This window comes from Lampetra planeri, chromosome 13, assembly GCF_965212315.1.
Source record: "Lampetra planeri chromosome 13, kcLamPlan1.2.h2, whole genome shotgun sequence".
In the NCBI taxonomy this organism is placed as follows: domain Eukaryota; kingdom Metazoa; phylum Chordata; class Hyperoartia; order Petromyzontiformes; family Petromyzontidae; genus Lampetra; species Lampetra planeri.
This window is the reverse complement of record NC_136119.1, coordinates 13,922,739-13,949,510: the sequence shown is the minus strand read 5'-3', so window position 1 is coordinate 13,949,510 and position 26,772 is coordinate 13,922,739. Positions and strand designations below refer to the sequence as shown.

Here is a 26,772-nt window from a genome sequence, read left to right as displayed (position 1 = left end):
GGAACGCAACAGGGTAGACGTTACAATGACACCACGGGGATGTTTGCGTCGTAGATTCGTGGATGTAAGCCAAGGTATATCGAATATAATTATTGACATAATTACCTGAAGGTGTTCGTGATTCCCACAAAAGTATTTGGATATTTTTGGCTTAAAATCTTCGTCAGCTGCAAGACAAAAACAACGTTCATTGGAGCACGTCAGTTCAGGAGTGTGGCGTTCAAGGAACAGCGTGCACTGGGCCCGCATGGAGAATAACCCACATGCGTGTGTGACGAAAACCTCAAATCAAGATTGTAACATGAAAGCAAAGCAAATCAAAAACGTTTGCCTGAGCTCAGCGAGTTGGCGTTCATACCTCGCTGGTGTAGGCGCCGTTCAGGGCGATGTAACTAGAAGAGTTGGTGTCGCTGAGGTTGGCGCTGTACTTCTTGTTCAGCGTCACGAAATTGAAATTCATATACTGCGGTGGCAAATCTGTTATATTGTAAACTGAAACGAGAAAGGCGATAGAATGCGTAAGTACAGCACCATATTGTAGCACATCACACGTGCAGTACAACATGTTTCATATTCACAGACAGCGATGACATTACACGTTTTGTCTTGTTATGGAATGGATTTAATTTACGCACAAAACAACATTACAGTAATGGGGCCTCAGGACACAACGATATGGGCAACATTTTATTTGTCAATTTATCAATTTGATCGATTTGTTTTCCTTACAAGCATTTCGGACCTTACTACAATTGCACAAAAAACAAGTCTGCCAGCGATTGTAGTAAGATCGGAAATGTTCAAAGAGATTAATCAAAAACCGTCACAAGTTAGAGGAGATCCGGAGATGCCCCTGGCACCCTGAGTGCGATTGCACCACTCTGGGCCTGGCAGCAGCCGTTGCTAGGGACTACGTCATCGTTCTCTATCCCCCCGTTGCTAGGGACTACATCATCGTTCTCGATACCCCCGTTTCTAGGGACTACGTCATCGTTGTCGATGCCTCCCCCGTTGCTAAGGAAAATACGTCAATGTTCTCGATGCCCCCCCGTTGCTAGGGACTACGTCATTGTTCTCGATGCCCCCCCGTTGCTAGGGACTACGTCATCGTTCTCGATGCCCACCCCAGCCAATCAACGTCCAGATACACGACTCGGATCCAACGCGACTGCAGTGAAGTCAGAACGAGAATGGAGGAATCCGATGAGCTATGAAGCTCTTTTTGTTTAACAGATGTCCAGTAGGGGTGGGTCACCCATGATGTCCCCGTTTTGTGCATTTCAGCAGGTTCGGCTGTGATCGTATACGTTAATATAATTATGTTACATTGTGTCCACAATTGTGTAATTATATCAGTTAACGGTTCACTTTTACTTTGAAAATTTACTTACGAGTGTTCACGACCACTCCTGTAAGAGCTCTCCTAACGTTATGAGGCTTTATTGTCTTAAATCTCGTGTGGATTTGGAGATAAGATAAGTAATAGCTTACACAGTTTCTAGAGGGAGAATAGATTGTGCTCACAAGCTGTACGGATGTAAGTTTTATGAACTTGTAATGCATTAAGACTACAGTCTGAAACTGGTACACAATGCAATTGTGTGAACACCCTTTTTGAGATCCATCGTACACGGCAGCAAAGATAGTTTACCATCCATTACTGTGCAGAATGTCAAATACAACTGAATGAATATTTACCATCAACATTTATCGAGGTGGGCGACAGGCGCAAATCGGAGTGTGGAATGGTGGTGTTCGGATCTAGCTTTGAAAATAACGTTTCGAAAACCTCCTGTCCTGGTGGAGCATTCTCCTTCACAAACTCCGCTTCGGCATCCACCATGATGGACCCTTTTCTGCACGAAGACAGAACAAGAGAGAACACGAGAGAATACGATTTATCTTACACGTCAGCTCCCACAGGCACTACTTGTGGAACAAGTGCGATTATTCTGGGGTGCGCTTCGTGTTGAAACATTTTCGAGCTTTTGCCATGCTCTGTGTTCTAGTAAAAGGGCCCATAGCCTCTTATATAATTTCCCTTTAAAGGCCACAGTGGATCTACGATTTCCGACATTTTTGGATAGTTTTGGCCGGGCCACGGTGGGAATCCATTCTTTGATGGCGCTCACGAGTCTACCATGACCGAGGCCTCTTGAGTGAGTCTATGATATACATTAGAGACATTATAAACTGAGTGAGTGCTACGGCAGTCTATGATGTACATTACAGACATTATAAACTGAGTGAGCGCTACGGCAGTCTATGTTGTACATTACAGACATTATAAACTGAGTGAGCGTTATGGCATTCTATAATGTACATTATACATAATGTGCATTATAGAATGCCGTAGCACTCAGTTTAATAACCATTGCTGCAGTCTACATTATAGACTGCCAATACGCTCACTAGCTTAAAACCCAGGCTCCAGTCTACATTATAAACGGCCAGTACACTCCGATTAAGAACCAAGCTACAGTCTATATTTGTGTTTATTATTATTATTTTTATTCACTTTATTTTTATTCTTATTTTTCTATCTACGTGCCTTTACTGAAAGAAGCAAGAATATGAATTGCTGCAGTCACCAAAGTTTTAAGTCAAAATTTTGAAAATACAGTGCTTAGATGTTCATGATTGATGAAAGTGGCGCAGCGTGGTTGCCACGGGCCCTCTCCTTGCCAAACATCCCTCTGTGTGCTACAATTGCGCCTCCTGCACGCTCTCCGGCTACACCACTGCTCTGTCAACATGTTGACACTTCCATCACATTTAGGGAAATTGGAAAATGAAAAGTGTACCTCATTTGTTTCACATTGGTCTTCAGAAACCTCGCACCATACTTGGCCCTAAATATTTGATCAAGCTAAAAAAAACAAGAGCATTATTACAGTGTGTGAGCACATACCACGCAACACTTGCTTTAAGTTGACGCTGTATGCTTAATTCAATGTTAAAAGCGTGAAGAATAATACATCATGAAATAATTATAAACAATATTAAAATCGTAAATATTTCACTCTTTACGAATGTGGGTAGAGTGTTTAACTGCTTTGCTGACACGCGCTTTAATGAGACGTCGTTGGCCAACTCAACTCGTGATGTCCCAACAAAGTGATTTCAAGAAACCCGGGCAGTGTTCATATCCACTGGAGACCCTGTTCCAGCAGTGTAAATCCCATATTCATATGGCAGGGACCGGTCTATCCATAGGACACCCACTGTTGGCTTTCTATAAAGTGGCACTCTTTAACCAATCCATTGGGATAAAGAATATTGAGTCTACCCCAGGCATGAAGGTCATGTTCCAGACACGCTTTATCTTGGTAACAGCTCTCAGCTGGAAAAGTGATACCACTCAAATTGTGCACTATGCCCTTGCATAGTAACCCATTCACAATTCAAAACTGCACGTAAATAGAAACTCTCCAAAAAGCAATTTAAATTGTAAAGTTAACACAATATTTCGCAACCAATATCATCCCTTACATAGGTTTTTTTTGGTTAGATCGCGTAAATATATAAATGTGTCGTTAAACCCGCCACCACACGACACAGCCACCGAGTAAGGGTTGTCACGTAAACAGAACGTGCCAATTCCTTACTAGTACAGCACACCGGTGTGTTGAAGAGCAAAGCCACAACATTTACATTTATATATTTACACGATCTAACCCAAAAAACCCGTATTATGATGTATACATCCATTCATATAAAAAAAGCATGTGGAAAACTGCATATTATAGCATTTGCAAATGGTGTAATTCTTACCTCAGTAATGATGATGAAAGAAATTTCTCGATACTCTTGAGAATTCTTGTCATTGAATTTGTCATTGAAGTCTCTGTTCATAATTGCGAATACAATGACGTAGTTGATATTCGGCACAGGAGGGATTGGTGGTTGAACTGTAACTGTAGAGACAGGCGTTTGTGTGACAGTTGTTGGTTGTATTATTCCAGACGATGACATTTGTTTGGATGTCGTCGTTACAACGGAGCTTGCTGAAGAAAGAGATTGCGAAATTGTCTGTGACACCGATATGTTGCTGATGGCTGAATGGGTTGGCATGAATGACGGCGACAAGCCTCCCGTGCTGGTGAATGCTGCTGGCGACAGGGACCCGATGACGCTTGAAGCTGGCGATGCGGTTTGTCGTTGTGAGGGGGACAATGTTGGGCTCTCAAATGTTGAAAGAATTGCAGGAGACGGCGAAGCGCTCAAAAGATGCGATGCTGTGCTGCTGATTGTAGACGAGATGAAAGGCAATGGTTGTGTTACTTCTACTCGTGACGTAGAACTAATCGATGATGATTCTACAGAATTTGCTGTAGATAGTATCAACGGAGATGATGGTGAAATTGGTGTTGATGCTAATGGTGAAATTGTCGGGTTAATGATTGTCTGTCCTACGGAACTAGATGTGGATATTGCAGATGTAGGTGATGGTGAAATTGGCGAGTTAATGATTGTCTGTCCTACGGAACTAGAGGTGGATATTGCAGATGTAGGTGATGGTGAAATTGGCGAGTTAATGATTGTCTGTCCTACAGAACTAGATGTGGATATTGCAGATGTAGGTGATGGTGAAATTGGCGAGCTAAGGATTATCGGACCTAAATAACTTGCTGTGGATGTTGTCAATGGTGGTGTTGATGTCTGTGCTGTTGAAACAGATGTTGATGTTGTTGATGTTGTATTTGATGTTGCCACTACTGATGTTGAACTTGCTGGGATAGTGGATGCCTGTGCTGTTGAAACAGATGTTGATGTTGTTGTATTTGATGTTGCCACTACTGATGTTGAACTTGCTGGGCTAGTGGATGTCTGTGCTGTTGAAACAGATGTTGATGTTGTTGATGTTGTATTTGATGTTGCCACTACTGATGTTGAACTTGCTGGGCTAGTGGATGTCTGTGCTGTTGAAACAGCTGTTGATGATGTTGATGTTGTATTTGATGTTGCCACCACTGATGTTGAACTTGCTGGGCTAGTGGATGTCTGTGCTGTTGAAACAGCTGTTGATGATGTTGATGTTGTATTTGATGTTGCCACTACTGATGTTGAACTTGCTGGGATAGTGGATGCCTGTGCTGTTGAAACAGATGTTGATGTTGTTGTATTTGATGTTGCCACTACTGATGTTGAACTTGCTGGGCTAGTGGATGTCTGTGCTGTTGAAACAGATGTCGATGGTGTTGATGTTGTATTTGATGTTGCCACTACTGATGTTGAACTTGCTGGGCTAGTGGATGTCTGTGCTGTTGAAACAGCTGTTGATGTTGTTGATGTTGTATTTGATGTTGCCACTACTGATGTTGAACTTGCTGGGCTAGTAGATGTCTGTGCTATTGAAACAGTTGCTGATAATGTTGATGTCGTATTTGATGTTGCCACTACTGATGTTGAACTTGCTGGGCTAGTTGATGTCTGTGCTGTTGAAATAGCTGCTGATAATGTTGATGTTGTATTTGATGTTGCCACTACTGATGTTGAACTTGCTGGGCTAGTAGATGTCTGTGCTATTGAAACAGTTGCTGATAATGTTGATGTCGTATTTGATGTTGCCACTACTGATGTTGAACTTGCTGGGCTAGTTGATGTCTGTGCTGTTGAAATAGCTGCTGATAATGTTGATGTTGTATTTGATGTTGCCACTACTGATGTTGAACTTGCTGGGCTAGTAGATGTCTGTGCTGTTGAAACAGATGTTGATGTTGTTGATGTTGTATTTGATGTTGCCACTACTGATGTTGAACTTGCTGGGCTAGTGGATGTCTGTGCTGTTGAAACAGATGTTGATGGTGTTGATGTTTTATTTGATGTTGCCACTACTGATGTTGAACTTGCTGGGCTAGTAGATGTCTGTGCTGTTGAAACAGCTGCTGATGATGTTGATGTTGTATTTGATGTCACCACTGATGTTGAACTTGCTGGGCTAGTAGATGTCTGTGCTGTTGAAACAGCTGTTGATGATGTTGATGTTGTATTTGATGTTGCCACTACTGATGTTGAACTTGCGGTGCTAGTGGATGTCTGTGCTATGGAACTAGATGTGGGTATTGCAGATGTAAGTGAAGGTGAAATTGTCGAGCTAATGACTGTCTGTCCTACGGAACTAGAGGTGGATATTTCAGATGTAGGTGATGGTGAAATTGTCGAGCTAATGATTGTTTGTCCTACGGAACTAGATGTGGATATTGCAGATGTAGGTGATGGTGAAATTGTCGAGCTAATGACTGTCTGTCCTACGGAACTAGAGGTGGATATTTCAGATGTAGGTGATGGTGAAATTGTCGAGCTAATGATTGTTTGTCCTACGGAACTAGATGTGGATACTGCAGATGTAGGTGATGGTGAAATTGGCAAACTAATGATTGTCTGTCCTACAGAACTAGATGTAGATATTGCAGATGTAAGTGATGGTGAAATTGGCGAGTTAACGATTGTCTGACCTACAGAACTAGATGTGGATATTGCAGATGTAGGTGATGGTGAAATTGTCGAGCTAATGATTGTTTGTCCTACAGAACTAGATGTGGATATTGCAGATGTAGGTGATGGTGAAATTGGCAAACTAATGATTGTCTGTCCTACAGAACTAGATGTGGATATTGCAGATGTAGGTGATGGTGAAATTGGAGAGCTAATGATTGTCTGACCTACAGAACTAGATGTGGATATTGCAGATGTAGGTGATTGTGAAATTGTCGAGCTAATGATTGTCTGACCTGCAGAACTAGATGTCGATATTGTAGATGTAAGTGATGGTGAAATTGGTGAGCTAATGATTGTCTGTCCTACAGAACTAGATGTGGATATTGCAGATGTAAGTGATGGTGAAATTGGAGAGCTAATGATTGTCTGACCTACAGAACTTGATGTGGATATTGCAGATGTAAGTGATGGTGAAATTGGCGAGTTAATGATTGTCTGACCTACAGAACTAGATGTGGATATTGTAGATGTAGGTGATGGTGAAATTGGCGAGCTAATGATTGTTTGACCTACAGAACTTGATGTGGATATTGCAGATGTAGGTGATGATGAAATTGTCGAGCTAATGATTGTCTGTCCTACGGAACTAGATGTGGATATTGCAAATGTAAGTGATGGTGAAATTGGTGAGTTAACGATTGTCTGTCCTACAGAACTAGATGTGGATATTGCCGATGTAGGTGATGGTGAAATTGGAGAGCTAATGATTGTCTGACCTACAGAACTAGATGTGGATATTGCAGATGTAAGTGATGGTGAAATTGGAGAGCTAATGATTGTCTGACCTACAGAACTAGATGTGGATATTGCAGATGTAGGTGATGGTGAAATTGGCGAGCTAATGATTGTCTGACCTACAGAACTAGATGTGGATATTGCAGATGTAAGTGATGGTGAAATTGGAGAGCTAATGATTGTCTGACCTACAGAACTAGATGTGGATATTGCAGATGTAGGTGATGGTGAAATTGGAGAGCTAATGATTGTCTGACCTACAGAACTAGATGTGGATATTGCAGATGTAAGTGATGGTGAAATTGGAGAGCTAATGATTGTCTGACCTACAGAACTAGATGTGGATATTGCAGATGTAAGTGATGGTGAAATTGGAGAGCTAATGATTGTTTGACCTACAGAACTTGATGTGGATATTGCAGATGTAAGTAATGGTGAAATTGGCGAGTTAACGATTGTCTGACCTACAGAACTAGATGTGGATATTGCCGATGTAGGTGATGGTGAAATTGGAGAGCTAATGATTGTCTGACTTACAGAACTAGATGTGGATATTGCAGATGTAAGTGATGGTGAAATTGTCGAGCTAATGATTGTCTGACCTACAGAACTAGATGTGGATATTGCAGATGTAGGTGATGGTGAAATTGTCGAGCTAATGATTGTCTGACCTGCAGAACTAGATGTCGATATTGTAGATGTAAGTGATGGTGAAATTGGAGAGCTAATGATTGTCTGACCTACAGAACTAGATGTGGATATTGCAGATGTAGGTGATGGTGAAATTGTCGAGCTAATGATTGTCTGACCTGCAGAACTAGATGTGGATATTGCAGATGTAAGTGATGGTGAAATTGGAGAGCTAATGATTGTCTGACCTACAGAACTTGATGTGGATATTGCAGATGTAAGTGATGGTGAAATTGGCGAGTTAACGATTGTCTGTCCTACAGAACTAGATGTGGATATTGCAGATGTAAGTGATGGTGAAATTGGAGAGCTAATGATTGTTTGACCTACTGAACTTGATGTGGATATTGCAGATGTAAGTGATGGTGAAATTGGCGAGTTAACGATTGTCTGACCTACAGAACTAGATGTGGATATTGCCGATGTAGGTGATGGTGAAATTGGAGAGCTAATGATTGTCTGACCTGCAGAACTAGATGTCGATATTGTAGATGTAAGTGATGGTGAAATTGGTGAGCTAATGATTGTCTGTCCTACAGAACTAGATGTGGATATTGCCGATGTAGGTGATGGTGTAATTGGAGAGCTAATGATTGTCTGACCTACAGAACTAGATGTGGATATTGCAGATGTAAGTGATGGTGAAATTGGCGAGCTAATGATTGTCTGTCCTACGGAACTAGAGGTGGATATTGCAGATGTAGGTGATGGTGAAATTGGCGTGCTAATGATTGTCTGACCTACAGAACTAGATGTGGATATTGCAGATGTAGGTGATGGTGAAATTGGCGAGCTAATGATTGTCTGACCTACAGAACTAGAGGTGGATATTGCAGATGTAGGTGATGGTGAAATTGTCGAGCTAATGATTGTCTGACCTACAGAACTAGTTGTGGATATTGCAGATGCAGGTGATGGTGAAATTGGCGAGCTAATGATTGTCTGACCTACAGAACTTGATGTGGATATTGCAGATGTAGGTGATGGTGAAATTGGCGAGCTAATGATTGTCTGACCTACAGAACTAGAGGTGGATATTGCAGATGTAGGTGATGGTGAAATTGTCGAGCTAATGATTGTCTGACCTACAGAACTAGTTGTGGATATTGCAGATGCAGGTGATGGTGAAATTGGCGAGCTAATGATTGTCTGACCTACAGAACTTGATGTGGATATTGCAGATGTAGGTGATGGTGAAATTGGCGAGCTAATGATTGTCTGACCTACAGAACTTGATGTGGATATTGCAGATGTAGGTGATGGTAAAATTGGAGAGCTAATGATTGTCTGACCTACAGAACTTGATGTGGATATTGCAGATGTAGGTGAGGGTGAAATTGGCGAGTTAATGATTGTCTGACCTACAGAACTAGATGTGGATATTGCAGATGTAGGTGATGGTGAAATTGTCGAGCTAATGAGTGTCTGACCTAAATAAGTTGCTGTGGATGCTGTCAATGGTGGTGTTGATGTCTGCACTGTTGAAACAGATGTCGATGGTGTTGATGTTGTATTTGATGTTGCCACTACTGATGTTGAACTTGCTGGGCTAGTAGATGTCTGTGCTGTTGAAACAGCTGCTGATGATGTTGTATTTGATGTTGCCACTACTGATGTTGAACTCGCTGGGATAGTGGATGTCTGTGCTGTTGAACCAGCTGCTGATGATGTTGATGCTGTATTTGATGTTGCAACTACTGATGTTGAACTTGCTGGGATAGTGGATGTCTGTGCTGTTGAAACAGCAGCTGATGGTGTAGATGTTGGATTTGATGTTGCCACTACTGATGTTGAATTTGCTGGGCTAGTGGATGTCTGTGCTGTTGAAACAGCTGCTGATGATGTTGATGTTGGATTTGATGATGTCGTTACTGATGTTGAACTTGCTGGGCTAGTGGATGTCTGTGCTGTTGAAACAGCTGCTGATGATGTTGAAGTTGTATTTGATGATGTTACTACTGATGTTGAACTTGCAGGGCTAGTGGATGTCTGTGCTGTTGAAACAGCTGCTGATGATGTTGATGTTGGATTTGATGATGTTACTACTGATGTTGAACTTGCTGGGCTAGTGGATGTCTGTGTTGTTGAAACAGCTGCTGATGATGTTGATGTTGTATTTGATGTTGCCACTACTGATGTTGAACTTGCTGGGCTAGTGGATGTCTGTGCTGTTGAAACAGATGTTGATGGTGTTGATGTTGTATTTGATGTTGCTACTACTGATGTTGAACTTGCTGGGATAGTGGATGTTTGTGCTGTTGAAACAGCTGCTGATGATGTTGATGTTGGATTTGATGTCACTACTGATGTTGAACTTGCTGGGATAGTAGATGTCTGTGCTGTTGAAACAGCTGCTGATGATGTTGATGTTGTATTTGATGTTGCTACTACTGATGTTGAACTTGCTGGGATAGTGGATGTTTGTGCTGTTGAAACAGCTGCTGATGATGTTGATGTTGGATTTGATGTCACTACTGATGTTGAACTTGCTGGGATAGTAGATGTCTGTGCTGTTGAAACAGCTGCTGATGATGTTGATGTTGGATTTGATGATGTCGTTACTGATGTTGAACTTGCGTTGCTAGTGGATTGCTGTGCTGTTGAAACAGATGTTGATGGTGTTGATGTTGGAGTTGATGATGTTACTATTGATGTTGAACTTGCAGGGCTAGTGGATGTCTGTGCTGTTGAAACAGCTGCTGATGATGTTGATGTTGGATTTGATGATGTTGATGTTGGATTTGATGATGTTACTACTGATGTTGAACTTGCTGGGCTAGTGGATGTCTGTGCTGTTGAAACAGATGTTGATGGTGTTGTTGTTGTAGTTGATGTTGCTACTACTGATGTTGAACTTGCTGGGATAGTGGATGTCTGTGTTGTTGAAACAGATGTTGATGGTGTTGATGTTGTATTTGATGTTGTCACTACTGATGTGGAACTTGCAGGGCTAGTGGATGTCTGTGCTGTTGAAACAGCTGCTGATGATGTTGATGTTGGATTTGATGATGTTACTACTGATGTTGAACTTGCTGGGCTAGTGGATGTCTGTGCTGTTGAAACAGATGTTGACGGTGTTGATGGTGTTGATGTTGTAGTTGATGTTGCTACTACTGATGTTGAACTTGCTGGGATAGTGGATGTCTGTGTTGTTGAAACAGATGTTGATGGTGTTGATGTTGTATTTGATGTTGCCACTACTGATGTTGAACTTGCAGGGCTAGTGGATGTCTGTGCTGTTGAAACAGCTGCTGATGATGTTGATGTTGGATTTGATGATGTTACTACTGATGTTGAACTTGCTGGGCTAGTGGATGTCTGTGCTGTTGAAACAGATGTTGATGGTGTTGTTGTTGTAGTTGATGTTGCTACTACTGATGTTGAACTTGCTGGGATAGTGGATGTCTGTGTTGTTGAAACAGATGTTGATGGTGTTGATGTTGTATTTGATGTTGTCACTACTGATGTGGAACTTGCAGGGCTAGTGGATGTCTGTGCTGTTGAAACAGCTGCTGATGATGTTGATGTTGGATTTGATGATGTTACTACTGATGTTGAACTTGCAGGGCTAGTGGATGTCTGTGCTGTTGAAACAGCTGCTGATGATGTTGATGTTGGATTTGATGATGTCGTTACTGATGTTGAACTTGCGGTGCTAGTGGATTGCTGTGCTGTTGAAACAGATGTTGATGGTGTTGATGTTGGAGTTGATGATGTTACTACTGATGTTGAACTTGCTGGGCTAGTGGATGTCTGTGTTGTTGACACAGATGTTGATGGTGTTGATGTTGTATTTGATGTTGCTACTACTGATGTTGAACTTGCTGTGCTAGTGGATGTCTGTGCTGTTGAAACAGCTGCTGATGATGTTGATGTTGGATTTGATGTTGCTACTACTGATGTTGAACTTTCTGAGCTAGTGGATGTCTGTGCTGTTGAAACAGATGTTGATGGTGTTGATGTTGTAGTTGATGTTGCTACTACTGATGTTGAACTTGCTGGGATAGTGGATGTCTGTGTTGTTGAAACAGATGTTGATGGTGTTGATGTTGTATTTGATGTTGCCACTACTGATGTTGAACTTGCAGGGCTAGTGGATGTCTGTGCTGTTGAAACAGCTGCTGATGATGTTGATGTTGGATTTGATGATGTTACTACTGATGTTGAACTTGCTGGGCTAGTGGATGTCTGTGCTGTTGAAACAGATGTTGATGGTGTTGTTGTTGTAGTTGATGTTGCTACTACTGATGTTGAACTTGCTGGGATAGTGGATGTCTGTGTTGTTGAAACAGATGTTGATGGTGTTGATGTTGTATTTGATGTTGTCACTACTGATGTGGAACTTGCAGGGCTAGTGGATGTCTGTGCTGTTGAAACAGCTGCTGATGATGTTGATGTTGGATTTGATGATGTTACTACTGATGTTGAACTTGCAGGGCTAGTGGATGTCTGTGCTGTTGAAACAGCTGCTGATGATGTTGATGTTGGATTTGATGATGTCGTTACTGATGTTGAACTTGCGGTGCTAGTGGATTGCTGTGCTGTTGAAACAGATGTTGATGGTGTTGATGTTGGAGTTGATGATGTTACTACTGATGTTGAACTTGCTGGGCTAGTGGATGTCTGTGTTGTTGACACAGATGTTGATGGTGTTGATGTTGTATTTGATGTTGCTACTACTGATGTTGAACTTGCTGGGCTAGTGGATGTCTGTGCTGTTGAAACAGCTGCTGATGATGTTGATGTTGGATTTGATGTTGCTACTACTGATGTTGAACTTTCTGGGCTAGTGGATGTCTGTGCTGTTGAAACAGATGTTGATGGTGTTGATGTTGTAGTTGATGTTGCTACTACTGATGTTGAACTTGCTGGGATAGTGGATGTCTGTGTTGTTGAAACAGATGTTGATGGTGTTGATGTTGTATTTGATGTTGCCACTACTGATGTTGAACTTGCAGGGCTAGTGGATGTCTGTGCTGTTGAAACAGCTGCTGATGATGTTGATGTTGGATTTGATGATGTTACTACTGATGTTGAACTTGCTGGGCTAGTGGATGTCTGTGCTGTTGAAACAGATGTTGATGGTGTTGTTGTTGTAGTTGATGTTGCTACTACTGATGTTGAACTTGCTGGGATAGTGGATGTCTGTGTTGTTGAAACAGATGTTGATGGTGTTGATGTTGTATTTGATGTTGTCACTACTGATGTGGAACTTGCAGGGCTAGTGGATGTCTGTGCTGTTGAAACAGCTGCTGATGATGTTGATGTTGGATTTGATGATGTTACTACTGATGTTGAACTTGCAGGGCTAGTGGATGTCTGTGCTGTTGAAACAGCTGCTGATGATGTTGATGTTGGATTTGATGATGTCGTTACTGATGTTGAACTTGCGGTGCTAGTGGATTGCTGTGCTGTTGAAACAGATGTTGATGGTGTTGATGTTGGAGTTGATGATGTTACTACTGATGTTGAACTTGCTGGGCTAGTGGATGTCTGTGTTGTTGACACAGATGTTGATGGTGTTGATGTTGTATTTGATGTTGCTACTACTGATGTTGAACTTGCTGGGCTAGTGGATGTCTGTGCTGTTGAAACAGCTGCTGATGATGTTGATGTTGGATTTGATGTTGCTACTACTGATGTTGAACTTTCTGGGCTAGTGGATGTCTGTGCTGTTGAAACAGATGTTGATGGTGTTGATGTTGTAGTTGATGTTGCTACTACTGATGTTGAACTTGCTGGGATAGTGGATGTCTGTGCTGTTGAAACAGATGTTGATGGTGTTGATGTTGTATTTGATGTTGCCACTACTGATGTTGAACTTGCTGAACTAAGGCTTGTCTGTGTTGTTGAAACAGATGGTGATGGTGTTGATGCAGATGTTGGATTTGATGTCACTACTGATGTTGAACTTGCTGAGCCAAGGGTCGTTTGTGTTGTTGAAACAGATGGTGATGGTGTTGATACAGTTGTTGGACTTGATGTCGCTACTGATGTTGAACTTGCTGAGCTAATGATTGGTTGTGTTGTTGAAACAGATGGTGATGGTGTTGATGCAGATGTTGGATTTGATGTCGCTGCTGATGTTGAACTTGCTGAGCCAAGGGTTGTTTGTGTTGTTGAAACAGATGGTGATGGTGTTGATGCAGATGTTGGATTTGATGATGTCGCTACTGATGTTGAACTTGCTGAACTAAGGCTTGTCTGTGTTGTTGAAATAGATTGTGGTGGTGTTGATGCAGATGTTGGATTTGATGTCGCTACTAATGTTGAACTTGCTGAGCCAAGGGTTGTTTGTGTTGTTGAAATAGATGGTGATGGTGTTGATGCAGATGTTGCTACTGATGTTGAACTTGCTGAACTAAGGCTTGTCTGTGTTGTTGAAATAGATTGTGGTGGTGTTGATGCAGATGTTGGATTTGATGTCGCTACTGATGTTGAACTTTCTGAGCCAAGGGTTGTTTGTGTTGTTGAAACAGATGGTGATGGTGTTGATGCAGATGTTGGATTTGATGTTGCTACTGATGTTGAACTTGCTGAGCTAATGATTGGTTGTGTTGTTGAAACAGATGGTGATGGTGTTGATGTAGATGTTGGATTTGATGATGTCGCTACTGATGTTGAACTTGCTGAACTAAGGCTTGTCTGTGTTGTTGAAACAGATGGTGATGGTGTTGATGCAGATGTTGGATTTGATGTCACTACTGATGTTGAACTTGCTGAGCCAAGGGTTGTTTGTGTTGTTGAAACAGATGGTGATAGTGTTGATACAGTTGTTGGATTTGATGTCGCTACCGATGTTGAACTTGCTGAGCTAATGATTGGTTGTGTTGTTGAAACAGATTGTGGTGGTGTTGATGCAGATGTTGGATTTGATGTCGCTACTGATGTTGAACTTGCTGAGCCAAGGGTTGTTTGTGTTGTTGAAACAGATGGTGATGGTGTTGATGCAGATGTTGGATTTGATGTTGCTACTGATGTTGAACTTGCTGAGCTAATGATTGGTTGTGTTGTTGAAACAGATGGTGATGGTGTTGATGCAGATGTTGGAATTGATGATGTCGCTACTGATGTTGAACTTGTTGAGCCAAGGGTTGTTTGTGTTGTTGAAACAGACGGTGATGGTGTTGATGCAGATGTTGGATTTGATGATGTCGCTACTGATGTTGAACTTGCTGAACTAAGGCTTGTCTGTGTTGTTGAAATAGATTGTGGTGGTGTTGATGCAGATGTTGGATTTGATGTCGCTACTGATGTTGAACTTGCTGAGCCAAGGGTTGTTTGTGTTGTTGAAACAGATGGTGATGGTGTTGATGCAGATGTTGGATTTGATGTCGCTACTGATGTTGAACTTGCTGAGCCAAGGGTTGTTTGTGTTGTTGAAACAGATGGTGATGGTGTTGATGCAGATGTTGGATTTGATGATGTCGCTACTGATGTTGAACTTGCTGAACTAAGGCTTGTCTGTGTTGTTGAAATAGATTGTGGTGGTGTTGATGCAGATGTTGGATTTGATGTCGCTACTGATGTTGAACTTGCTGAGCCAAGGGTTGTTTGTGTTGTTGAAACAGATGGTGATGGTGTTGATGCAGATGTTGGATTTGAAGTTGCTACTGATGTTGAACTTGCTGAGCCAAGGGTTGTTTGTGTTGTTGAAACAGATGGTGATGGTGTTGATGCAGATGTTGGATTTGATGTTGCTACTGATGTTGAACTTGCTGAGCTAATGATTGGTTGTGTTGTTGAAACAGATGGTGATGGTGTTGATGCAGATGTTGGAATTGATGATGTCGCTACTGATGTTGAACTTGTTGAGCCAAGGGTTGTTTGTGTTGTTGAAACAGACGGTGATGGTGTTGATGCAGATGTTGGATTTGATGATGTCGCTACTGATGTTGAACTTGCTGAACTAAGGCTTGTCTGTGTTGTTGAAATAGATTGTGGTGGTGTTGATGCAGATGTTGGATTTGATGTCGCTACTGATGTTGAACTTGCTGAGCCAAGGGTTGTTTGTGTTGTTGAAACAGATGGTGATGGTGTTGATGCAGATGTTGGATTTGATGTCGCTACTGATGTTGAACTTGCTGAGCCAAGGGTTGTTTGTGTTGTTGAAACAGATGGTGTTGATGCAGATGTTGGATTTGATGATGTCGCTACTGATGTTGAACTTGCTGAACTAAGGCTTGTCTGTGTTGTTGAAATAGATTGTGGTGGTGTTGATGCAGATGTTGGATTTGATGTCGCTACTGATGTTGAACTTGCTGAGCCAAGGGTTGTTTGTGTTGTTGAAACAGATGGTGATGGTGTTGATGCAGATGTTGCTACTGATGTTGAACTTGCTGAACTAAGGCTTGTCTGTGTTGTTGAAATAGATTGTGGTGGTGTTGATGCAGATGTTGGATTTGATGTCGCTACTGATGTTGAACTTGCTGAGCCAAGGGTTGTTTGTGTTGTTGAAACAGATGGTGATAGTGTTGATACAGTTGTTGGATTCGATGTCGCTACTGATGTTGAACTTGCTGAGCTAATGATTGGTTGTGTTGTTGAAACAGATTGTGGTGGTGTTGATGCAGATGTTGGATTTGATGTCGCTACTGATGTTGAACTTGCTGAGCCAAGGGTTGTTTGTGTAGTTGAAACAGATGGTGATGGTGTTGATGCAGATGTTGGATTTGAAGTTGCTACTGATGTTGAACTTGCTGAGCCAAGGGTTGTTTGTGTTGTTGAAACAGATGGTGATGGTGTTGATGCAGATGTTGGATTTGATGTTGCTACTGATGTTGAACTTGCTGAGCTAATGATTGGTTGTGTTGTTGAAACAGATGGTGATGGTGTTGATGTAGATGTTGGATTTGATGATGTTGCTACTGATGTTGAACTTGCTGAACTAAGGCTTGTCTGTGTTGTTGAAATAGATTGTGGTGGTGTTGATGCAGATGTTGGATTTGATGTCGCTACTGATGTTGAACTTGCTGAGCCAAGGGTTGTTTGTGTTGTTGAAACAGATGGTGATGGTGTTGATGCAGATGTTGGATTTGATGTCGCTACTGATGTTGAACTTGCTGAGCCAAGGGTTGTTTGTGTTGTTGAAACAGATGGTGATGGTGTTGATGCAGATGTTGGATTTGATGATGTCGCTTCTGATGTTGAACTTGCTGAACTAAGGCTTGTCTGTGTTGTTGAAATAGATTGTGGTGGTGTTGATGCAGATGTTGGATTTGATGTCGCTACTGATGTTGAACTTGCTGAGCCAAGGGTTGTTTGTGTTGTTGAAACAGATGGTGATGGTGTTGATGCAGATGTTGCTACTGATGTTGAACTTGCTGAACTAAGGCTTGTCTGTGTTGTTGAAATAGATTGTGGTGGTGTTGATGCAGATGTTGGATTTGATGTCGCTACTGATGTTGAACTTGCTGAGCCAAGGGTTGTTTGTGTTGTTGAAACAGATGGTGATAGTGTTGATACAGTTGTTGGATTTGATGTCGCTACTGATGTTGAACTTGCTGAGCTAATGATTGGTTGTGTTGTTGAAACAGATTGTGGTGGTGTTGATGCAGATGTTGGATTTGATGTCGCTACTGATGTTGAACTTGCTGAGCCAAGGGTTGTTTGTGTAGTTGAAACAGATGGTGATGGTGTTGATGCAGATGTTGGATTTGAAGTTGCTACTGATGTTGAACTTGCTGAGCCAAGGGTTGTTTGTGTTGTTGAAACAGATGGTGATGGTGTTGATGCAGATGTTGGATTTGATGTTGCTACTGATGTTGAACTTGCTGAGCTAATGATTGGTTGTGTTGTTGAAACAGATGGTGATGGTGTTGATGTAGATGTTGGATTTGATGATGTTGCTACTGATGTTGAACTTGCTGAACTAAGGCTTGTCTGTGTTGTTGAAATAGATTGTGGTGGTGTTGATGCAGATGTTGGATTTGATGTCGCTACTGATGTTGAACTTGCTGAGCCAAGGGTTGTTTGTGTTGTTGAAACAGATGGTGATGGTGTTGATGCAGATGTTGGATTTGATGTTGCTACTGATGTTGAACTTGCTGAGCTAATGATTGGTTGTGTTGTTGAAACAGATGGTGATGGTGTTGATGCAGATGTTGGAATTGATGATGTCGCTACTGATGTTGAACTTGTTGAGCCAAGGGTTGTTTGTGTTGTTGAAACAGACGGTGATGGTGTTGATGCAGATGTTGGATTTGATGATGTCGCTACTGATGTTGAACTTGCTGAACTAAGGCTTGTCTGTGTTGTTGAAATAGATTGTGGTGGTGTTGATGCAGATGTTGGATTTGATGTCGCTACTGATGTTGAACTTGCTGAGCCAAGGGTTGTTTGTGTTGTTGAAACAGATGGTGATGGTGTTGATGCAGATGTTGGATTTGATGTCGCTACTGATGTTGAACTTGCTGAACTAAGGCTTGTCTGTGTTGTTGAAACAGATGGTGATGGTGTTGATGCAGATGTTGGATTTGATGTCACTACTGATGTTGAACTTGCTGAGCCAAGGATTGTTTGTGTTGTTGAAACAGATGGTGATGGTGTTGATACAGTTGTTGGACTTGATGTCGCTACTGATGTTGAACTTGCTGAGCTAATGATTGGTTGTGTTGTTGAAACAGATGGTGATGGTGTTGATGCAGATGTTGGATTTGATGTCGCTACTGATGATGAACTTGCTGGGCTAATGATTGGTTGTGTTGTTGAAACAGATGGTGATGGTGTTGATGCAGATGTTGGATTTGATGATATCGCTACTGATGTTGAACTTGCTGAACTAAGGCTTGTCTGTGTTGTTGAAATAGATTGTGGTGGTGTTGATGCAGATGTTGGATTTGATGTCGCTACTGATGTTGAACTTGCTGAGCCAAGGGTTGTTTGTGTTGTTGAAACAGATGGTGATGGTGTTGATGCAGATGTTGCTACTGATGTTGAACTTGCTGAACTAAGGCTTGTCTGTGTTGTTGAAATAGATTGTGGTGGTGTTGATGCAGATGTTGGATTTGATGTCGCTACTGATGTTGAACTTTCTGAGCCAAGGGTTGTTTGTGTTGTTGAAACAGATGGTGATGGTGTTGATGCAGATGTTGGATTTGATGTCGCTACTGATGTTGAACTTGCTGAACTAAGGCTTGTCTGTGTTGTTGAAACAGATGGTGATGGTGTTGATGCAGATGTTGGATTTGATGTCACTACTGATGTTGAACTTGCTGAGCCAAGGGTTGTTTGTGTTGTTGAAACAGATGGTGATAGTGTTGATACAGTTGTTGGATTTGATGTCGCTACTGATGTTGAACTTGCTGAGCTTATGATTGGTTGTGTTGTTGAAACAGATTGTGGTGGTGTTGATGCAGATGTTGGATTTGATGTCCCTACTGATGTTGAACTTGCTGAGCCAAGGGTTGTTTGTGTTTTTGAAACAGATGGTGATGGTGTTGATGCAGATGTTGGATTTGAAGTTGCTACTGATGTTGAACTTGCTGAGCCAAGGGTTGTTTGTGTTGTTGAAACAGATGGTGATGGTGTTGATGCAGATGTTGGATTTGATGTTGCTACTGATGTTGAACTTGCTGAGCTAATGATTGGTTGTGTTGTTGAAACAGATGGTGATGGTGTTGATGTAGATGTTGGATTTGATGATGTCGCTACTGATGTTGAACTTGCTGAACTAAGGCTTGTCTGTGTTGTTGAAACAGATGGTGATGGTGTTGATGCAGATGTTGGATTTGATGTCGCTACTGATGTTGAACTTGCTGAGCCAAGGGTTGTTTGTGTTGTTGAAACAGATGGTGATGGTGTTGATGCAGATGTTGGATTTGATGTTGCTACTGATGTTGAACTTGCTGAGCTAATGATTGGTTGTGTTGTTGAAACAGATGGTGATGGTGTTGATGCAGATGTTGGAATTGATGATGTCGCTACTGATGTTGAACTTGTTGAGCCAAGGGTTGTTTGTGTTGTTGAAACAGACGGTGATGGTGTTGATGCAGATGTTGGATTTGATGATGTCGCTACTGATGTTGAACTTGCTGAACTAAGGCTTGTCTGTGTTGTTGAAACAGATGGTGATGGTGTTGATGCAGATGTTGGATTTGATGTCGCTACTGATGTTGAACTTGCTGAGCCAAGGGTTGTTTGTGTTGTTGAAACAGATGGTGATGGTGTTGATGCAGATGTTGGATTTGATGTCGTTACTGATGTTGAACTTGCTGAGCTAATGATTGGTTGTGTTGTTGAAACAGATGGTGATGGTGTTGATGCAGATGTTGGATTTGATGATGTCGCTACTGATGTTGAACTTGCTGAACTAATGATTGGTTGTGTTGTTGAAACAGATGGTGATGGTGTTGATGCAGATGTTGGATTTGATGTCGCTACTGATGTTGAACTTGCTGAGCCAAGGGTTGTTTGTGTTGTTGAAACAGATGGTGATGGTGTTGATGCAGATGTTGGATTTGATGTCGCTCCTGATGTTGAACTTGCTGAGCTAATGATTGGTTGTGTTGTTGAAACAGACGGTGATGGTGTTGATGCAGATGTTGGATTTGATGATGTCGCTACTGATGTTGAACTTGCTGAACTAAGGCTTGTCTGTGTTGTTGAAAGAGACGGTGATGGCGTTGATGCAGATGTTGGATTTGATGTCGCTACTGATGTTGAACTTGCTGAGCCAAGGGTTGTTTGTGTTGTTGAAAGAGACGGTAATGGTGTTGATGCAGATAATGGCAAACTTGATATTAATGATGCTGCTGATGTAGTTGTTGACCCGGCAGTTGTTGAACTCGTTGTTGATGTCACTGAACTTGTAGTTGTACTTGCAGCTGAAAAATAATTTTACAAAATCTCAACATTAAAGAGCAAGTGAGAGCCTGATTGCAATGCTTATTTTTCTTTCATAAAACGATCATGTAATTGTGGTTGGAGTTTTCAAATCAAGTTCATATTGTTTCGCCACGTTTAGTTGCAAGGGCTGATACTTAGCATTTCAAGCCCAGCATGTTTAAATTTACTTTTGTAGATGTATAAAACCGACTAATCTTGTTAAGAAAACGCATATATATATACGCTCTAATTTCGTACTTTATAAATACTGGCATTAAGTTTGTACTTTACTTTGTTTCTTATTTCCTGATCATTTTTAGCACCCATATCTGTCACAAGTTATTTTTTCTTCACAATAAACGTTCTACATTTGAGTAACGATCATAAAATGTCCCCCAACCATAAGGTACTGTGTCAGGCATCTATAAAGTATAACTCTGAACAATATTTAATTCGCTAGTGACGTTCCACAGTCCACACGAGGTGAGCCTCCTTATGTTCGACTGAGGCGATCAATGTGGGGAATACACCAACTCCTCCTCCTGCTGCAGCTGCTGCAGCAGCACGCATGCCACCTAGCTCACAACGTGGCTACTCGGATTTTTACCGCGGTCCCACCGGGGTTTTCCCCTCCACATTTAGGATCAACATGCGTTCAAGAGTATTTGGCTGCTATATACATTTCTACACGATAAGCCACTTCATTGGCCAGGTCGCTTCTGAAAAAGACATGTCTAGCTTTACCTGGTAAAAATTTAAAAAACAATTGTTTCGTTTAGTACCAGTTACACACCATTACGGACAGTACCACCCACAATGCCTGCCGAGACGCATGCCCAGCAGCAGCTGCTGCACGTGACAGGCCGCGCCGAGATGCGATTCGTCTGTTCTGCCCTTCAAGCTCGCTGGATTGTGTTTCACAGTTGTAACAGCAGTACTGTATACAATGGCACGGGAGATGGTCAACTCTACGATAGCACGACATGTGAATTAAAAGAACACGTCTTACCATTTGTCCAACGCAGAGACAGCATCACAAAGAGTATTAATGTATTCATTTTCCCTCAGTCCGTCGCCTCTTCTTGCTTGTGATAACTGAAATGCAATGGGAGACTTGTGAACAAATGAAATACATTACAAATTAGGTAATTTTAATACAGTATATTTAACACAATCATGATATTATAGGTATGACACGTCTTATGTTGAAACACAGTAAGTGAAGAAGATATCGAGCAATTAATTGTATCGTGAGATGTGAATAGATTCATTTTTAACCGCGTTTGCGAACGCCCTTGGGCGTATTAAAGGAGCCGGTAAGCGTTACATCCTCAAGGTAAGCGTTACATCCTCAAGGTAAGCGTTACATCCTCAAGGTAAGCGTTACATCCTCAAGGTAAGCGTTACATCCTCAAGATAAGCGTTACATCCTCAAGGTACGCGTTACATCCTCAAGGATTCCTCTTCATTTCCTCTCACGCTACACTTTACAATCAATCCTGAAGCATTCACTTTCCTCCGAAATGTTTGTATCTCGGCGTGAAATTGAGGCAATCGTAGAAGTGGACACATCTCCTGGTGTGCTTGTATGCAAATAACCAAATAACCCCTCCCCAACTCTCGTCTGCTTCATGACATCCACTCAAGGATCCCTGTATAGTAGAGTCGATGAGGCCGCGGTAATTAATTGTAGACAACGTCCTTCCAATGACGGCAGACATCCATAATCGAAGTTGTGTTGATATTGGCGAGTGGGGGGGGGGCTATGGGCTGTGTAAGAAACGAGCACTTTGTTCTGATCTTATTCACTGTAGGTTTTCATTTCACCCATATCTCCTGATAACAACAACAAGTTAGGCCAGCACAAGTGGAACTCTGGGTTATGTTTTCCTGACAAATGTGCCTTCTGTCAAAACCTGTCAACCCCTTATCGGCGCCCTACCTTACTACGCACCAACTCAGACCGTATTGGTCACCACGTGCCCCTTATAAACATCAACGTTCATCCTACAAAGTCCCATCACAAGGGAGAAACACACCATGTTGATAGTGACCGCATCACGATGGTTGAGTTTCACACTTTCGATCGTCGACATCACCGATTTACACTACGTGCAACCGAGCAAAAGAACACCCACACAATGTAGCCGGTGTGAAACGCAGTTCCTTCTTACGCGTCAGCTACATGCGCGTCCCATCGTGTCTCGGAGTGCATCATTTACGGGCTCTTTGTTGATCTATCGCCGGTCGTGGCCGAGTCGGTTGTGGCGAGTTGTCTGACCATGCTGAGGCAGGTTGAGATTCGTTGCAAGCTCAGAGATCAACTCGCCACTGACGGCAGCCGTGGCGAGCCCACGGCTGCTGCCAGGGGTCCCAGCTGCCCGGGCGCGAAGAGGCCCACTCGCAGGGGAGCCTGGGAGCCGCGTGAGTTGCTGCCGAATCAACGTCACTTGTATGACAGCGAGACGTTGACTACCTCGCCTGCTACACAGGAGATGTTAACTCCCTCGCCTGGTATACAGGAGATGTTAACTCCCTCGCCTGGTATACATGAGATGTTAACTCCCTCGCCTGGTGTACAGGAGGCCGTGGGTTCGATCCCGACCCTGACGCCTGCTGCTGTCTATTTGGAGTTTGCGTGTCTCTCTCTCTCCCCGTGGCCACGTGAAGCAAAACTCGACAATCGTGGCGATTAAGGACACCGCTGTCCAAACCGCCGTGCTGGAGAATGCTCATGGCCTGCATAGCATCATGCCCATGGGAAACTAAAGACGAGACACAGTTGTGCGATTGTTTAGCACTATGGTGCAGTGTAGGCTGCACGATGTCGACAGAGGAGGAGGGACAGCGACACGACACGATCTCTCTCTCTCTGCTGAAGCCCTCTCGTCGTGGCACTTAGCTCACGAGCATATTGCCATCGTGCGCAAGAATAAACTACAACTACAATGTACTAAACGACGTGTGATAAAACCTTGTCACGGCAATCGTGAATAATATTGACTTGGAGTGAAGCCTAGAGCCTTGGTGCATGACATTGACCATCCTCACGATGTCGTGAACACGCCCAAGCCACAACCGCTGAACTAAGGCATTTTCGGCTTCTCGCCATTCAGCAGAAACGCCCAAACGTAATGAGTCGAACACGTTCGAGTTTCTTGCATCGTAGAAATGTGCCCACATAGCTTGTCATAAGCACTATATGAATTATAAAACACTCAATACAAGGCATGTTACATGCGAGTTGTCGGTGTGTGTCTCATTGTCGGTTGCTTACGTATCTAATTTCACTTATTCGATTGCTCAAACACCTATTGCCTTCACCCAATCAATCGATGTCTGTACGACGGGAGGTCGCTCCTTCTCCTCTGCTGCTTCCCCCCGGGAACGTCCGTTCCACCGCTGTGTTTACTCCCCGTTTCCCTTCTCTCCTGCAAGTCTCAGCGCCACGCGACCAGAAATCTGCACACAGCTAAGCTGGTAAAAGCAGCATGTTTAAAATTGGGGGGTTAAGTTGCCTTCCCATGTTCTGAAGAGGCTAATTATTCATTAGAAACTCAGCAGGTCAGTTTTGATTGTTGGGCAGTGATAGACCATATCACTGTAGAGTGACAAGTCGATGATTGTGACGTGTTACCTCCTCAGTTTAACACGTGTAGGCTTTCGCGACCAATATTATTCATAATATAGGTTTTTGGGTCAGATCGCGTTATTTATAAATGTGTCGTAACACTCCACCACCCGACACGACCAAACAGTAAAAAAATGTGTCACGTTTTTCAAAAGGCTAAATAAGTTAATTATTTTGTCCTTTGAAAAACGTGACACATTTTTTACTGTTTGGCCGTGTCGGGTGGTGGAGGGTTACGACACATTTACAAATAACGTCATCTGACCCAATAACCTATATTGTGTTACCTCTTAAAAGTCACAGCCAAAGAAGGAGTTCTTGGCAGAAGGGAGGATATCAACATTCTCAGTGTTAATATGATCCGGGCACAGACACGAGGCTAAGATCTTGTTCAAAAGCGACCTGGCCACAAATGACAGCTCAAAGAAGTGGCTTATCATGTGGAAATGTATAGCTTGCCAAATAATCTAAAGGCGTGTTTCTAAACGTGTAGGGAAAAACCGGAGGACCCGGAGGAAAATCCACGCAACCACGGGGAGAGCGACACGCGAACACCAAATATACAGCAGCAGGCGTCAGGGTTGGGATCGATCCCACGACCTCCTGTAGACCGGGCGAGGGAGTTAACATCTCCGAGCCACCGTGGGACCCCGACACCCGCCCCGGCCACACGAACAACAGACGCCCACGGCGACGAACTCGCGCTCTTCAATACGCGAGAGAAACCTGCCACCACATCCCTTCGCCAAGGCGCACTGACCAGCGTGGTGAAGTATGGCCAAACAACCGTAATGGCCTACGGCGGTGTAAGAGAGCCCTTCATCCAGCAGTGGATTGACAAAGGACTACAGAGGCTAACGCCATAGCTTCAGCTTGTTGTGATGTGTGTGTCTTAACTTTAATCCTCAGACAAACATCGGTAGTCTTTGATAGGGTGACGATGCCACGATACTTGGGAAGATATCGTCTGTGTTGTGATTATTGTTGATCGTTTTATACTTCACTGATTATATATTATATATCCTCACGAAGTGTTTAAAAAACGCAGATGTGTTGTTCGTCCAATTTTAATGTAATAAAAGATTATCGCTAATTGGTTTATTGTCAGAGCACTGTGCTGTATAATCGAGGGTGTGTTTGGTGGCTATGTGTCATCATGTCCGTAATTCGTCTCTAATGTCGATGTATCCTGGGCAATTTGTAACCGTGAAAGTCGTAGATCGTAAATGCGCAATTGACAGAACCCTCGTGGCTGGCTGCTGTTGATGTCAACGTGCATCGTTATCCCTGCTGCAAGCTCAGTACAGCGAGAAGGAAAACAGCCGAAGTGATACTACATGAAACTGTCGTATTAAATACCCAAAATGATGGGAAACTGGCATTTCATTGGTTGACTAATCAAAAAATCAATATCGTATCATGAAAAATCGCTGCAACCCTCCTTGCTCGTTAGTCAATTATATTTTATAATTCCAGTGCCAAGTGTACACCTGGTGGCGTGTGTGGCCGATGTGCAGCCTGGTGAGTCTGTGACACAGGGCACGCAAAGGGACTCGATTTTGAAGTAAAATTACAAAACGTTCTGTCGCTGTGGAGATGCAGACGTGCCGTGTGTGTGTGTGTACAACCACAGCCTGACATCTCCACCGCATACACCAGTCATATGCTCAGCCCTTGGCCAATCCACTGCTGGATGAAGACCTCCCCAAGCCGCTCACGGGGGTTGTTTGCCATACTTCACCACGCCAGTCAGTGCGGGGTCGCGAAGGGTCCCAGGAACAATGGAGATGCCACTTGCCCCACTACCCGACATATTGAGTAGGTAATAACGTTGAACATCACAGGTCGTATTAAATATATAACGAGGTTTATGTTTTACTGCCATGGAGATGAAAGGAATATTTCGGCATTTTTGACTGAATATCCTTTCTCAGCGAATATGACACTAAATTAAAACACACACACACATCGCATGCGTCAATCAACTCGGGTGCACAGGGCAACTGCCCGCCACAAGGTGGGACACCAGTGTTCGAATGCAGGTACACGATGGGTAACTGCAGTCTTACTCAAGAGCACGTGGCTTCATGCAAAGCTTCCAATGCATCGATTTTGTCCTAAAGGGTGATGCCGACCTGATGATAACAAAACGACGATGTGGACTCAGTCGTTCAACACAGCCAGAGCAGCGCGTTCACACGACGCGAACTGAAAGGACAAAGTGTGAACTGCAGCGATGAGGGTGCTCACTTGGCAGCACCCTCTTCAAAAATAGTCTTGAGACTCAGCGAGACTCTTGTAGGTAAACAAGCGGTGGAATAATAACAACAACAATAACAACAACACAGAATGTCTCCTGATGCCAGAATCATACTCAGCAGATCGTGTCC

At 42.8% G+C, this 26,772-nt stretch overlaps 1 protein-coding gene across 1 annotated transcript in view; it reads right to left on the bottom strand.

Annotated features, from left to right (window-relative positions):
• The window catches only part of LOC144722157 (uncharacterized), a 32,571-nt gene extending 9,084 nt beyond the window's left edge, over positions 1-23,487 (bottom strand). The window contains exons 1-9 of the mRNA XM_078600331.1: positions 23,454-23,487; positions 23,033-23,128; positions 18,370-20,750; positions 7,494-14,298; positions 3,775-6,596; positions 2,805-2,869; positions 1,699-1,856; positions 359-492; positions 106-167 (exon numbers count right to left, since the gene is read on the bottom strand). Coding sequence (XP_078456457.1) covers positions 106-167; positions 359-492; positions 1,699-1,856; positions 2,805-2,869; positions 3,775-6,596; positions 7,494-14,298; positions 18,370-20,750; positions 23,033-23,128; positions 23,454-23,487 — 12,557 coding nt within the window. The remainder of the gene's footprint in view (positions 1-105; positions 168-358; positions 493-1,698; positions 1,857-2,804; positions 2,870-3,774; positions 6,597-7,493; positions 14,299-18,369; positions 20,751-23,032; positions 23,129-23,453) is intronic.
• Positions 23,488-26,772: the final 3,285 nt, after the last annotated feature.